Source organism: Macrobrachium rosenbergii, chromosome 25 (assembly GCF_040412425.1).
Source record: "Macrobrachium rosenbergii isolate ZJJX-2024 chromosome 25, ASM4041242v1, whole genome shotgun sequence".
Taxonomy (NCBI): Eukaryota; Metazoa; Arthropoda; class Malacostraca; order Decapoda; family Palaemonidae; genus Macrobrachium; species Macrobrachium rosenbergii.
The window spans coordinates 10785876-10800875 of NC_089765.1; the positions used below are offsets into that span (position 1 = coordinate 10785876).

General features: G+C 36.0%; 1 protein-coding gene across 6 annotated transcripts in view; it reads left to right on the plus strand.

Moving 5' to 3' along the window:
- The window catches only part of Mctp (multiple C2 domain and transmembrane region protein), a 1033178-nt gene that overhangs the window by 93410 nt on the left and 924768 nt on the right, over positions 1-15000 (plus strand). For all 6 annotated transcript variants that reach the window (XM_067126836.1, XM_067126837.1, XM_067126839.1 and 3 more), the window contains exon 2: positions 2583-3022. In XM_067126836.1, the coding sequence (XP_066982937.1) occupies positions 2887-3022 (136 nt within the window). In that variant the 5' untranslated portion in view covers positions 2583-2886. The remainder of the gene's footprint in view (positions 1-2582; positions 3023-15000) is intronic.

Here is a 15000-nt window from a genome sequence, read left to right on the forward strand (position 1 = left end):
TGGCCTTGATTATACGCTGTACAGAAAACTCGATTGCGCCGAAGAAACTTGGGCGCATTTTCACTTGTTTGTTTTCCTTTTCGTCTGTGGATATTGTTGGAAGCAAAATGGTGCTTCAATTCTCCCTTTGTTTGGTATTTCTTGACCTTATGGTTTTTACCCATTAAAGGCGGTTCTCTCTCTCTCTCTCTCTCTCTCTCTCTCTCTCTCTCTCTCTCTCTCTCTCTCTCTCTCTCTCAGGGCTGGGAGAAGTGGTATTACAATGCGTGATTTGGAAGATTAATTTGAATCTTTGATATTGCATAAGATTAGATGGGGAATTATTCATGGACATCCGCGGTGTTTTAAGATGAGGGAAGAGTAAGGCCAACTTTCTTGTTTTTCTCCTTTCATATCAGACAGGACTAGATAAGCTCCGTAGTGGGGTAGTGCCGTTTGTGCACCACACGTGGTGCACTGTAGACATTACTTAAGGTTCTTTGCAGCGCCCCTTCGACCCCTAGCTTCAACCTCTTTCATTCCTTTTACTAGACCTCCGTTCCCCACTGACTTCCTTCCATCTCACTTTCCACCCTCTCTAACAAATGTCTCATAGTGCAACCGTAAGGTTTTCTTCCTGTTACGCCTTTCAGACCCTCTTACTGTCAATTTCCGTTTCAGCGCAGCATGACCTCATAGGTTCCGGATCTTGGCCTTTGGCGTAAATTCTACATTCCCATTTCTATTCCTAGGACACCTGAATGAGTTTTGTAAACATTGCGTCACCGCTTTAGCAGACCTGTTCCTCTCTGGATTTCTAACTGATGACATTGATTATACCTGGACAGCATATCTAACCATCAGCCTCAGTGCAAAAAGTTAATTGTTCAGACGGTGTTATATATCATCTATTAATTTACTTAGCAACACGTCTCACTGATAGCTTTTCAGTTATTCAAAGGCCCCAATAAACTTGAATCTTACTTTAACCATAAGCAGCTAAGCTGAACCCCAGCCGTTCAAACGCAAGCAAGAGTTTACGTTTGGGAGTCTTCCCACAAGGGTTGTTCGTTTCATCAGGTTTGGACTGAAAACGTTCTGTAAACATTTCGTCACTGTAAAACTTCTGTTGACGCTTGAATGGCTGGTACGTACGTCAGCAGGATCCCAGTTCAGCTGCATTGTGGGCAAAGTAAGGTTTACGTTGATTATGTCCTTTGAATAACTGGAAAGCTGTCTGTGAGGTCGTTAAACAAATTAATGGGTAATGTATAACAATGTCAGAACAACTAGGGCGTCACACTAGTCTTGGTTTGTGTAAGTGCGCAGTGTCAGTCCTGCCGTCATAAATACAGACTTGTGATATTATTATTATTATTATTATTATTATTATTATTATTATTATTATTATTGTCTTACGCCTTTAGTATTTTTCCTAATTCTCTCTCTCTCTCTCTCTCTCTCTCTCTCTCTCTCTCTCTCTCTCTCTCTCAATTTGATGTCAGATTTATCGTGTCGGTTCCTTGTATGATATAAGCATGTCAGGTTTCATGTCATATATATATATATATATATATATATATATATATATATATATATATATATATATATATATATATATATATATATATGGATGTGAAGACTGACAAATATATAAAAATTTATGAAAGTTTTTACATTGTGACTGTTCTGGAGATACTTATAATTAAAATACCTTTCTCTTATCTTTTCAGGTACGCGGGAAACTATTGCGGAGTGTTTAAACTGACTGGACTTAGCAGAAACTAAGGAAAGAGCAGAAAAAAAGAAATCAGTGGAAGTTTGTAGAGAAACAGAAATATCGTGTTTACATCGCCTGCGCGTGTCTCTTTTGTTCAATATATAATTTAACCAGCGTACGCCGTTACGGGCTCCATAATTAATATGATTTCGAAAAATCTTGTATGGAGAATTAAATATTAAAGAAAGTGTTCAATAATTATCTTTGATGATCCGGCCGAGTAAAGCCAAAAGTTGTAAAAATATTTGAAAGCAAATTAGTGAAGTCGTTCATGTGTAAATTATATTATTTGAATGAGGTTACAATTGTGCATTGTACTGAACGCGGTGTTTGCTGACTAAGCTATTTTTTTGTGTCCCGGTTTAATAATTTGTATTTGTTAGATAATCGAGTGGATGAACCACAGAATTATTGAATAATTATTGACATTTTACGTAAATTACCCTGGCCCCCTCTTACGTTGGTCTCTTTTACCGTTGTCGGTAGAATTATCGAGTGAAAAATGAATGGAATACTTTTCCTTCATCGCAATTCTAGTGTATTTTTCTTTAAACCCTGAGTATATTATATAATCTTCCTTTCAGTTCTAAATAAGTGTATGTTGTTTTAAATTCTTCCTTGAAATATTTTTTTTATTTTCAACAGTGAACGAAAAAAGAAATTGCTTGCATCACGTGAATGTATTCTAACTACCCATTAATGCTCGTTATTAATATCATTATGATTTTATAGGTCATTTGATAAAAGATTCTTTTATTTCATTTATTTTTTGCCAAATTCAACCACCTGAAAAATGAATAATTTTTTTTAAAACTACTTATAGGAAGTAAGCGTCATTCAACTTTTCCCCGAAATGATCGCGCGAGATGATTGCGAGAAGAGATGCCCAAACCTTATTATTTAAGTCTCAGTAACTTCAGATCAATAAATGACATTAATTAGTCGAATTACATAGATGATTATGATCCGCCAACACTTGTGCCGTTCCTCCAACGCTCTTCAGTTCTTATTGGTGACATAGAAGCGAGCATCTCGTGTACACCCACAGACCTCCCAGCGATTTCTCGTTCCTCCCACTCGCTCGTTCTCTGTGCAAAAATGCCCCGCGGTGCCGCTGTAACTTTGTGATGGTGGTGGTGGGCCCGGCCGAGGTGACTCGCCAGGTCGTTTCGAGTCAGATCCAGGGCAGCATCATGACCCAGGAGAGACGCAGGAGGCCTCGAGTCCTCTCCTGCTGCAACTGTCTCAACAAGAGTCCTGCCGGTAAGTAGAGTCCTGAAAGAGTTTTTGGACCCGGTGTCTTGTTTTGTGGCTGTTATGAGAGTTATGTTCCTCCTTTTGTATTTTTCTGAGCGAAATAGTGAAGTCCTTGGTTTGTGCGCTTTGTGGGCAGTCACCAGGACAATAGTGAAGTCCTTGCTTTGTGTCGGTCACCAAGATAATAGTGAAATCCTTGCTTTGTGCCATTCACTAACATAATAATGAAGTCCTTGCTTTGTGCCAGTCACCAGCATAACAGTAGAGTCCTTGCTTTGTGTCAGTCACCAACACAATAGTGAAGCCCTTGCTTTGTGTCAGTCACCAACATAATAGTGAAGTCCTTGCTTTGTGTCAGTCACCAACATAATTGTGAAGTCCTTGCTTTGTGCTAGTCACCTTCATGATAGTGAAGTCCTTGCTTTGTGTCAGTCACCAACATAATAGTGAAGTCCTTGCTTTGTGTTAGTCACCTTCATGATAGTGAAGTCCTTGCTTTGTGTCAGTCTCACCAACATAATAGTAAAAACCTTGCTTTTGTCAGTCACCAACATAATAGTGAAAGTCTTTGTTTTGTGCCAGTCATCTTAATGATAATGAAGTCCTTGCTTGGTGCCAGTCTCCAACATAGTAATAAAAACCTTGCTTTTTGTCAGTCACCAACATAATAGTGAAATCACTAACATAATATTTGAAGTCCTTGCTTTGTGTCAGTCACCAACATAGTGAAGTCCTTGCTTTGTGCCAGTCACCAACATAATAGTGAAGTCCTTGCTTTGTGTCAGTCACCAACATAATAGTGAAGTCCTTGCTTTGTGTCAGTCACCAACATAGTAATAAAATCCTTGCTTTTTGTCAGTTACCAACATAATAGTGAAGTCCTTGTTTTGTGTCAGTCACCAACACAATAGTGAAGTCCTTGCTTTGTGTCAGTCACCAATATAATAGTGAAGTCCTTGCTTTGTGTCAGTCACCAACACAATAGTGAAGTCCATGCTTTGTGTCAGTCACCAACATAATAGTGAAGTCCTTGCTTTGTGTCAGTCACCGAAATAATAGTGAAGTCCTTGCTTTGTGTCAGTCACCAACTTAATAGTGAAGTCCTTGTGAAGTCCTATGTTTTGTGTGTGTCACCAACAACAAATAGTGAAGTCCTTGCTTTGTAGTGAAGTCCTTGCTCAGTCACCAACATAATAGTGAAGTCTTTGCTTTGTGTCAATCACCGAAATAATAGTGAAATCCTTGCTTTGTGTCAGTCACCAACATGACCGTGAAATCTTGGGTCGAAATCGTTATTCCTGTAGTAGATTTTTCTTTTTTGACTCCTATCTTGTTTCTTTTTTGACTCTATTTTCCTTGCTTTTTCGTTTTTTTCTTTTATATTTTTTTTCTTTTTTGACTCCTGTCTTATTTGTTTTTTGACTCCTATCTTTTTTATGTTTTGATTCCTATCTTTTTTTTCTTTTTGATTCCTATCTTTTTCTCTTTTTGATTCCTATCTTTTTTCTCTTTTGTCTCCTATCTTTTTTTGGCTCCTGATTTTTTTTCTGTTTTGACTCCTGTCTTTTTTTTTTGACTACTATTTTTTTTTTTTGTGACTTCTATTTTTTTTAACGAATAAGACATCCTCCTGAGTCTGGGCAAATAAAAAAAATGATAAATTAAAATAGAAATCAACCAACCATCAAATCATTTACTAAATCTCTATAATAAACATTAACATGGTCTTACAACCAATGCCCACACATTACCAGAGACTCATCTGCAGACGTCACTGATTTGCATACTCTATAACATGTACCTGCGTCCTGAACACTGGCTATTCCTTGGCATTAGGTGCCCACTATTAGTTTTAATATTTTTGTAACTAGTAGCTTTTTTGTAACTTGTAGCTTTTCGTCTTCTTGTTATTTTTGATCCGCATGACAAGCCATCTCATTTTTGACCTCACAGTCTTGTCTTCCCGTTTCTCACAGTTAAGAATCTCATTCCACAGATGTGTCACAGACAGCTACTTTCAAAAGCGTTCTCTCTTTTTTTTTTTTTTTATCCGTTCACGCCAAACGACAATTATTCACTTCGGTTCTTGAATCTACAATTCCTGCATTTTCTCTCTAGAGAAACTCCTCTGAAACAACAAGATTTGCATCCTCGTCCTATGAAGAGGGTTGGAACTAAACCCAATTTCATCTGGAAACATTAGCTTCTTGGCAGTCAGTTCATAGCCCTTTCTTTTATCTTGCAAGTTTCCACCTTCCTCAGTTATTATTATTATTATTATTATTATTATTATTATTATTATTATTATTATTATTATTATTGTTTGTCAATCATCATCCTACTGACTGGCTTTTATAGTGTGGGGGGGAGGTGCGGTTCCGGGTTGCATCCTGCCTCCTTAGAAGTCCATCACTTTTCTCACTATGTGCGCTGTTTCTAGTAGCATACTCTTCTGCATGAATCCTGGAGCTACTTCGGCTTCTAGATTTTCCAGATTCCTTTTCAGGGATCTTGGGATCGCGCCTAGTGTTCCTATGATTATGGGTACAATTTCCAATGGCATATCCCATATCCTTCTTATTTCGATTTTCAGGTCTTGATACCTATCATTTTTTTCTCTTTCTTTCTCACCTACTCATGGTATTGCGACATCAATGACCATGGGACATCAGAGTAGATGAGCAAGAATTATTATTATTATTATTATTATTATTATTATTATTATTATTATTATTATTATTATTATTATCATTAGCAGTAGTAGCAATAGTATTACTAGTATGAACGAACCAAGTGGCCAAAACATCAACATTCCAACAGCATGTCTCGCCTCATTCCCAGACTGTCAGAAGCTAATTGCAGGACACACACAGGAACCAAAAGTAAGGGGCAATGTCAAATGGCATTAACGTGAGGCTCTACTCACAAATAAACAAACGGAGCTGTTTTTCATCATTTCCTTAAAGAAACAAAGTAATAGTACCGGAAAGAAAGTTTTACAAATTGTGATTTTTGTATTGGAATCTCTGCGTTATTACAATAATTTCCTTGCTAAAAATTGGGAAACATTTCTTGTGAATCTTTTAGCTACTGCCTTTAATGTTGTTTGTCATGTTCAGTGAGTATTTGAATTTTGTCAAGTGAAAATGACTGAAAATAGCAAAATATTGCTAGAATTATCGACAGGATAGATTTGAATCTTTCATTTGGTGTGTAGAAAATGTTCTTGAATAGTTAAAAGCGTAAAAATGCTTTTTGAATTGATACAGAATATCTGCGCTTCTTACCGTAGTTTTTAAAAAATATTTTTGTAAGAGAAGCCTTGAGAATTTAGCAAACAATATTAGTAGGTATGTAGGGTCTCGAGTTTACACTGGAAAAGGCCCAGAACTATACACGATTTACCTCAAACTGCACAGTAACAGGAAATATTTTTAAAAATAATTACTTTAACGTTTTATTGTAGAATATACAGTAGTAGGGAATTCTGTCAAGTAATGACTGATTTTTTTTCGTGGAACTATTGAAGAAAATGATTGACTTATACCTAAAAAAAAAAAGGATCTTTCGATATTGCATCAAAGATTGTAAATTCAAACGTCCGCTGAATATTTCGAAACTTGAAAAGGTCCGGGAGAGAGAGAGAGAGAGAGAGAGAGAGAGAGAGAGAGAGAGAGAGAGAGAGAGAGAGAGAGAGAGAGAGGCTTCAGTTCAGAATTATTAACTGCTAACACCTTACTCGGCAGCGTCATTCTGTTCCTCAAGTTTGTTTTGGGAGTTTCGTTGTTGTCTCTTGTTGTTGTGTTGTTGTTGTAGCTGTTGTTGTTTGCCCGTCGCTGTTAATATTAGTAGGATTTTAGCTCTGGAGGCGAGAGGACTGGAATTTCATGTAAGGTGTTTTATCGTTGGCAATTGTAAAATCATCTAGCTGTCGATTTGCTTCCGGAGCAGATTTTGATTACGTTTTGTTATGTATCAGTATTATTGCCCGTAGGGGGTCAGTGCCGTCAGTGCACCTCATGCGGTGCACTGTAGGCGTTACTTAAGTTTCTTTTGCAGCGTCCCTTCCTTAGGCCCCTAGCTGCAACCCCTTTCGTTTCTTTTACTGTACCTCCCTTCGTATTATCTTTCTTCCATCTTATTTTCCACCCTCTCCTAACAATTGAGCCACAGTGCAACTGCGAGGTTTTCCTCCTGTTACACCTTCCAAACCTCTTTACCGTCAATTTCCGTTTCAGCGCTGAATGACCTCATAGGTCCTAGCGTTTAGCCTCTGGCCTAAATTCTCTATGCTATTCTATTCAATCTCTTGTTTGTATAAATTTTATATTTTGGATCTGGGTAAAGTTCACAGCGAATCGATGTGAGACTTTGATATTGCCGCGTTCCATTCATTGTCCAACGAATCATTCAGACATAGTGTTTTAAAGCTACTGTTTTTATGATTATCACTATTACAGTTATTGATGTGCCTATCACTCACAGCCCTTTAGCCACTGGCCGCTAAGTATCAAGATTTGAGATTTCTAGACTGGATATAAAGTGTTTCAGCGACAGAAAGGTTTATTTCAAACCTTGAAAGATATTGCTCCTGAGTGTTTATCAGTTTTACACCTTAGGTACAGAGTGGTGTCTTCTACCAGAACCAGAAAAAAAAAAATGAGTGAGGGAAATGTTTGATTAGACAACTGAATCGCAGGGGCAAATTCCAGAATTTTTTGAGCTCCGTAAAGATGCGGAGTCTCTCTTAAAAAAACTGCAAGTATTTTAGCTTCGAATTGCAAATACTGTGGCTTGTAATGTGTTTGGTGCCATCATTGTTTTCTTACTTTGTTGATGTGGTCTGGGAGGCCATTTAATGTTCACTGACTCTTCGACACTATTTCAGTACACTTCAGATTTTTTCTCCTTACTTGAAGACAGAGTTTACTCCAAATTCCATTCCGGTCAGCAATTTCCTCCTGACGTTTCGTCATCAGTGCTTTGCAGAAAGTAGTAATTCTGGATTAGTGCGAGAATTGGACTTACATTCAGAGAATATCTACCATTTAGTAATGAAATTAATGAAAAATGAGCTGGAATAAAATATGATGAGTAATTAAGGAAACCGAATAAGAACCCTGAGAACTTGGGTTGACAGCTTGAACTTCATAAAACCAAATCAACTTCGAGGACGTTTCAATATTAGACACTGTTACGTTTCTCGTATTTTGAAACTGCTGGAGTTGAAATCAGCAGCGATACGGATACTATCCTAGAACCATTCACTGGGGATAGGTATATTTTCAAAACGGTTCATAGGTTTTTATTGGAACAGCGCGAAACTCGAATCTACAGGGAACAAAATAAAGGTGTACACATTTCAGACACTAATGCTATCATTACTACTACAGTACTACTACTATCACCTCTGCAAATGATAATGATAGTTGTCATGATAATACCGTCGATATTATTACTGTTATTCCTTTTTTTCAAGCGTCGAAAGGACTCATTCAAACCTTTGTGGGCTTAGATAGTCGTAGAATTGAGGGTTTGAAAGATACGGTTTCATTCCGGACATAAAGGAAGAATGATTGTTTTTTTTAGTTTTCTGTAAAAGAAAACTATTGTGCCGGCTTTGTCTGTCCGTTCGCACTTTTTCTGTCCGCCCTCAGATCTTAAAAACTACTGAGGTTAGAGGGCTGCAAATTGGTATGTTGATCTTCCACCTTCCATTCATCAAACATACCAAATTGCAGCCCTCTAGCCTCAGTAGTTATTTTATTTTATTTAAGGTTAAAGTTAGCCATAATTGTGTGTCTGGCAACGACATAGCACAGGCCACCACCGGGCCGTGGTTAAAGTTTCACGGACCGCGGCTCATACAGCAATATACCGAGACCACCGAAAGATAGATCTATTTTCGGTGGCCTTGATTATACACTGTAGCGGCTGTACAGAAAACACTTCGGCGCATTTTTGACTTGTCTTATGTCATCTATACTCTGAAAATTAGTGGCATTTGAGTCTTCTCGTGGAGGATCTGAGCTAAAAAAAAAAAATTGAAAGTGAGCACTCAAACTCCATGTAATTAAAATCTAGGAGAACATCGATCAGACTCCATATAATTAAAATCTAGGAGAATATTGATCAGACTCCATATAATTAAAATCTAGGAGAATATTGATCAAAAATTAAAATCTAGGAGAATATTGATCAGACTCCCTATAATTAAAATCTAGGAGAATATCGATCAGACTCCGTATAATTAAATCTAGGAGAATATTGATCACATTCCATATAATTAAAATCTAGGAGAATATTGATCAGACTCCGTTTAATTAAAATCTAGGAGAATATTGATCAGACTCCATATAATTAAAATCTAGGAGAATATTGATCAGACTCCATATAATTAAAATCTAGGAGAATGTTGATCAGACTCCGTATAATTAAAATCTAGGAGAATATTGATCAGACTCCGTATAATTAAAATCTAGGAGAATATTGATCAGACTCCGTATAATTAAAATCTAGGAGAATGTTGATCAGACTCCGTATAATTAAAATCTAGGAGAATATTGATCAGACTCCGTATAATTAAAATCTAGGAGAATATTGATCAGACTCCATATAATTAAAATCTAGGAGAATGTTGATCCGTATAATTAAAATCTAGGAGAATATTGATCAGACTCCGTATAATTAAAAAATCTAGGAGAATATTGATCAGACTCCGTATAATTAAAATCTAGGAGAATATTGATCAGACTCCGTATAATTAAAATCTAAAATATTGATCAGACTCCGTATAATTAAAATCTAGAGAATATTGATCAGACTCCGTATAATTAAAATCTAAAATATTGATCCGTATAATTAAAATCTAGGAGAATATTGATCAGACTCCGTATAATTAAAAATCTAGGAGAATATTGATCAGACTCCGTATAATTAAAATCTAGGAATGAATATTGATAATTAAAATCAGACTCCACTGCAATTAAAATCTAGAATGTTGATCAGACTGAAATTAAAATCTAGGAGAATGTTGATCAACTCCGTTATTAAAATCTGAGAATCTTGATCAGACTCCAATAATTAAAATCTAGGAGAATTTGATCAGACTCCGTTGGGAATATTGATCAGACTCCGTATAATTAAAATCTAGAAATATTGATCAGACTCCATATAATTAAAATCTAGGAAATCCAATCTGTTTAAAATCTAGGAGAATTCCACCATCACCCAAATCTAGGAATGTTGACAGATAAGTATTGATCAGACTCATCAATCTAGGAAATATTGATCAGACTCCGTAAATTAAAATCTAGCTGAATGTTGATCAGACTCCTCTATTAAAATCTAGGAGAATATTGATCAGACTCTATAATTAAAATCTAGAGAATCTTGACTCTCTCTCTATAATTAAAATCTAGGAGAATATTGATCAGACTCCGTATAATTAAAATCAAGAATATTGATCAGACTCCGTATAATTAAAATCTAGGAGAATGTTGATCAGACTCCAGGAGAATATTGAGACTCCGATAATTAAAATCTAGGAGAATTTTGATCAGACTCCGTTAATTAAAATCTAGAGAATATTGATCAGACTCCATCTAGAATATTGATCAGACGATAATTAAAATCTAGGAGAATGTTGATCAGACTGTAAATTAAAATCTAGGAGAATTTGATCTCACTAGTGAATGATCAGACTCCGTATAATTAAAATCTAGAGAATGACAGTATAAATTAAAATCTAGGACTAGACTCATAATTAAAATCTGGAGAATGATCAGACTCATAATTAAAATCTAGGAGAATGATCCCATAATTAAAATCTAAGAATGTTGATCAGACTCCTATAATTCCCTTGTTTGACAGACTCCGTAGGCGATCAGACTTAATTAAAATCTAGAGAATGTTGATCAGACCATATTTCCCCATTCTGATCAGACTCCGTATAATTAAAATCTTTGAATATTATTCAGAGCTTCTAAAAATCTGACAATGTTGATCAGCTGAAGTTTTGGTAGAATGTTGATCAGAATGTCAAAAAATCTAGGAGAATGTTGATCAGACTGGAAATTAAAATCAAGAATGACAGCTGAATTTTTCTATATTGTTCTAGACTCCATATAATTAAAATCTGAATATTGACAGACTTTAAAATCTGGAAAATCTCAAATTAAAATCTAAAAATCAGAAAAAAAATGGGATATCAGACTCCGTTAATTAAAATCTAGGAGAATATTGATCAGACTGATAATTAAAAATCTAGGAGAATATTGATCGTCCACATTAAAATCAGTGAAACATGGTCATAAACTCTAGTCTATTGATAACTTAAAAAATCTAGATATCATTGATCAGACTCCGTATAATTAAAATCAGGAGAATATTGATCAGACTCCGTATAATTAAAATCTAGTTCTGATCCAGACTGCGTATAATTAAAATCAGTATATCCGATAATTAAAATCTAGGAGAATATTGATCAGACTCGTATAATTAAAATTATGGTCGTGATGACTTGTTTTAAACCTGTTTGTGATACGTATAATTAAAATAAGAGAATATTGATCAGACCATAATTAAAATCTAGTATTGACAGACTGTTTTAAAATCTGGAGAATGTTGACGCAGACTCCGTATAATTAAAATCTAGGAGAATGTTGATCAGACTCGCTTTTCTAGTGAATATTGATCTGTAAATTAAAAAAGAATATTGATCAGACTCCATATAATTAAAATCTAGTATTGTCCGACTCCGCAATTAAAATCTAGGAGAATATTGATCAGACTCCGTATAATTAAAATTAAGAATATTGACAGACTGTATAATTAAAATCTAGGAATATTGATCAGACTCAAAATTAAAATCTAGTTGATCAGACTCCATCCTTAAAATCTATATCATCAAATTAAAATCTAGAAATTTGATCAGACTCCCTATAATAATAAAATCAGTAGAGAATATTGATCAGACTCCGTAGATTAAAATCAGAGGAGAATAGCCCGTATAATCTAGGAGAATATTGATCAGACTCCGATAATTAAAATCTAGGAGAATATTGATCAGACTCGGCCCAATTAAAATTAAAGAATTTTGACCGCAGACTCCGTATAATTAAAATCTAGGAGAATATTGATCAGACTCACCTAAAATTAAAATCTAGGAGAATATTGATCAGACTGGCCTTAAAATCTAGAGATATGCTGTTCAGACTCCATATAATTAAAATCTAGGAGAATGCAGACCAAAATTAAAATCTAGGCGAATATTGATGACTTTTTATATTAAAATCTAGGAATGTTGATCACTCCGTATAATTAAAATCTAGGAGAATATTGAACCCTATTCTTAAAATCTAGGAGAATGTTGATCAGACCTAGGATGTTGACTGACTTGAAATAAAATTCTAAGAATATTGATGTTCATTAAAAAAAGTAAGAGAATGTTGATCAGAATATAATTAAAATCTAGGAGAATGTTGATATTGACAGAAAGAATAATTAAAATCTAGAGAATATTGATCACACTCCATATAATTAAAGAAAAAATTAAATTAAAATAAATTGATAACTCCATAAATAAAAATCTAGTATTAAGACTTGCAAATTAAAATCTAGGAGAATAGGATTAGGAGTAGTAGACTCCATATAATTAAAATCTAGGAGAATATTGATCAGACTCCGTATAATTAAAATCTAGAAGTTCCAACTCCATATAATTAAAATCTAGGAGAATATTGACATCCTCAGTCTAGGAGAATATTGGCTGTTGGAGAATATTGACAGACTCCAATTAAAATGTGGATAATACTGAATCTTGAAAACAACTGGACCTCTGGAACTGAGGAGTTTTGTTGGGATCGCATCCGACGTAGCATGAAAAGAATAATGGCAGCTGCCATCCGCAATCCCCGGAATCCAATCTGTTTTCCTTCCACCATCACTCACGGAAGACAGATAAGTCATCATCAATCGAGAGGAAATCGTCCCAGTAACAGCCAGCTGTCATCCCCCCCCCTCCTCTCTCTCTCTCTCTCTCTCTCTCTCTCTCTCTCTCTCTCTCTCCTCTGACAAAGGGCCACTCAGTGATCAACTGTTGACGAAGGGACTGATCAAGAGGCGGGGATTCTCGTAATGAATGACAAGGCTTCTCGTTGAAACAGTATAATTTCTGAAAAATTTGATTTATGTACTGTCCCATCAAGCCATGTTAAGGTCCTATCGTTCCCTTGTTTGACGAAGTGGCGTTAAGCCATTTTTTCCCCCATTCTGAGGAAATAGGCTCCAAAGACTTTGGTATTATTCAGAGCTTCTAATGTGACAACACTGACAGCTGAAGTTTTGGTATGTTTTAGAATGTCAAAAACTGAGACACCTGGAAATGCAGACAGCTGAATTTTGATATGTTCAAAAAACTGAAGACACTGTGTAAAACTCAAATACTTAAAAAGAAAATGGTTTTGCTCCATGATATTTTAGGTTGCGTCCACACTACAGTGAAACATGGTCATAAACTCGTCTGTGATATCACTGAATACAAGTCAGCATTTCTTGAGGTTCTTTGAGCCAGTGCTTTATACAGTTATCCGATATTGGCCAAAGATTCGTTCTCCACTTATGGTCGTTGACTTGTTTTCAACCTGTTTGTGATACGTAAGAGATAAGTTGCCACCATCTGTTCGTGACATGTTTTACTGCAGTGTTGGACGCACCCTTAGCATACAAAGATGTTTCACTCGCTTTTTAGTGTTCTGTAAAAGAAAACTATTGTGCCGGCTTTGTCTGTCCGTCCGCACTTTATTGTGTCCGCCCTCTGATCTTAAAAACTACTGATGCTAGAGGGCTTTGGTATGTTGATCATCCACCTCCATTCATCAAACATACCAAAACCCTCTTCAGTAGTTTTTATTTTATTTAAGATTTTTAGCCTTTCAGCGTCTGAATGACCACCGGCCCATAGGTCCCAGGACTTGGCTTATACCGAGACCACCTAAAGATAGACCTATTTTCGGTGGCCTTGATTATATGCTGTTCAGAAACTATTGCGCCAAAGAAACTTCAGCATGTTTGACTAACATACGGGAAGTTCACGTGATAATAGCGATGATGAACCCTATTCTTATGGAACAAGCCCACCACAGGATCCACTGACTTGAAATTCGAGCTTCTTAAGAATATGGTGTTCATTAAAAAGAAGTAAGAGGAAGTAAAGGGGAATACAGAAAGAAGAGATGTCACTCATTAAAGAAAAAAATTGAATTCATAAACTGATAAATAAATAAAAATGTATTAACTTGCAAGGAGAAAATTAGGGTAATATTTTTTTGATCTCTGAAGTTCCAACCAACATCCTCCATATACTGTTGTGACAGTCCAATGGTGTGAGGCAGAATAAGGACTGGGAACTGAGGAGTTCGACAGCGACCACATTTACCATTTCAATGCTGTTCAACAAATCTACAGACTCATCCCAGGAAATCAGTGATCAGTTGTGAATGTGAAAGACCTCTGTTAAAATATAATTTCTGAAAATTTGACAAACAAGAGACCATCCGTCGATGGTCCAAGTCATAACTGCTAATATTGAAGAGGAAACTCTGGAAGTGCTGGACAGGTAAGAGTTGGAATGAGAGAGAATTTGCAAAACTGAAGCGTGTATTTTGCCCAAGACTAATGTTCTCACTAACGAAATTATTTTTTTGAGGCTTCTTTGCAGCGTCCCTTCGGCCCCTTTCTGCAACCCCTTTCCTTTTACTAAGGAACGATAATGGATTTCTTTCATCTGACTTTCAACCCTTTTGTTTCATGCCTGCAAATTTTTCCTCCTGTTACACCTATATAACCTCTTACTCTCAATTTTCCTTTCAGCACTGAATGACCTCATAGGTCCCAGGGCTTGGCTTTCTGCCTATATTATATGTTATATGTCTGTTCTATCTATCTACTTCAGTGTTTGTAACGGGGTGATGTATTAGCGTTGT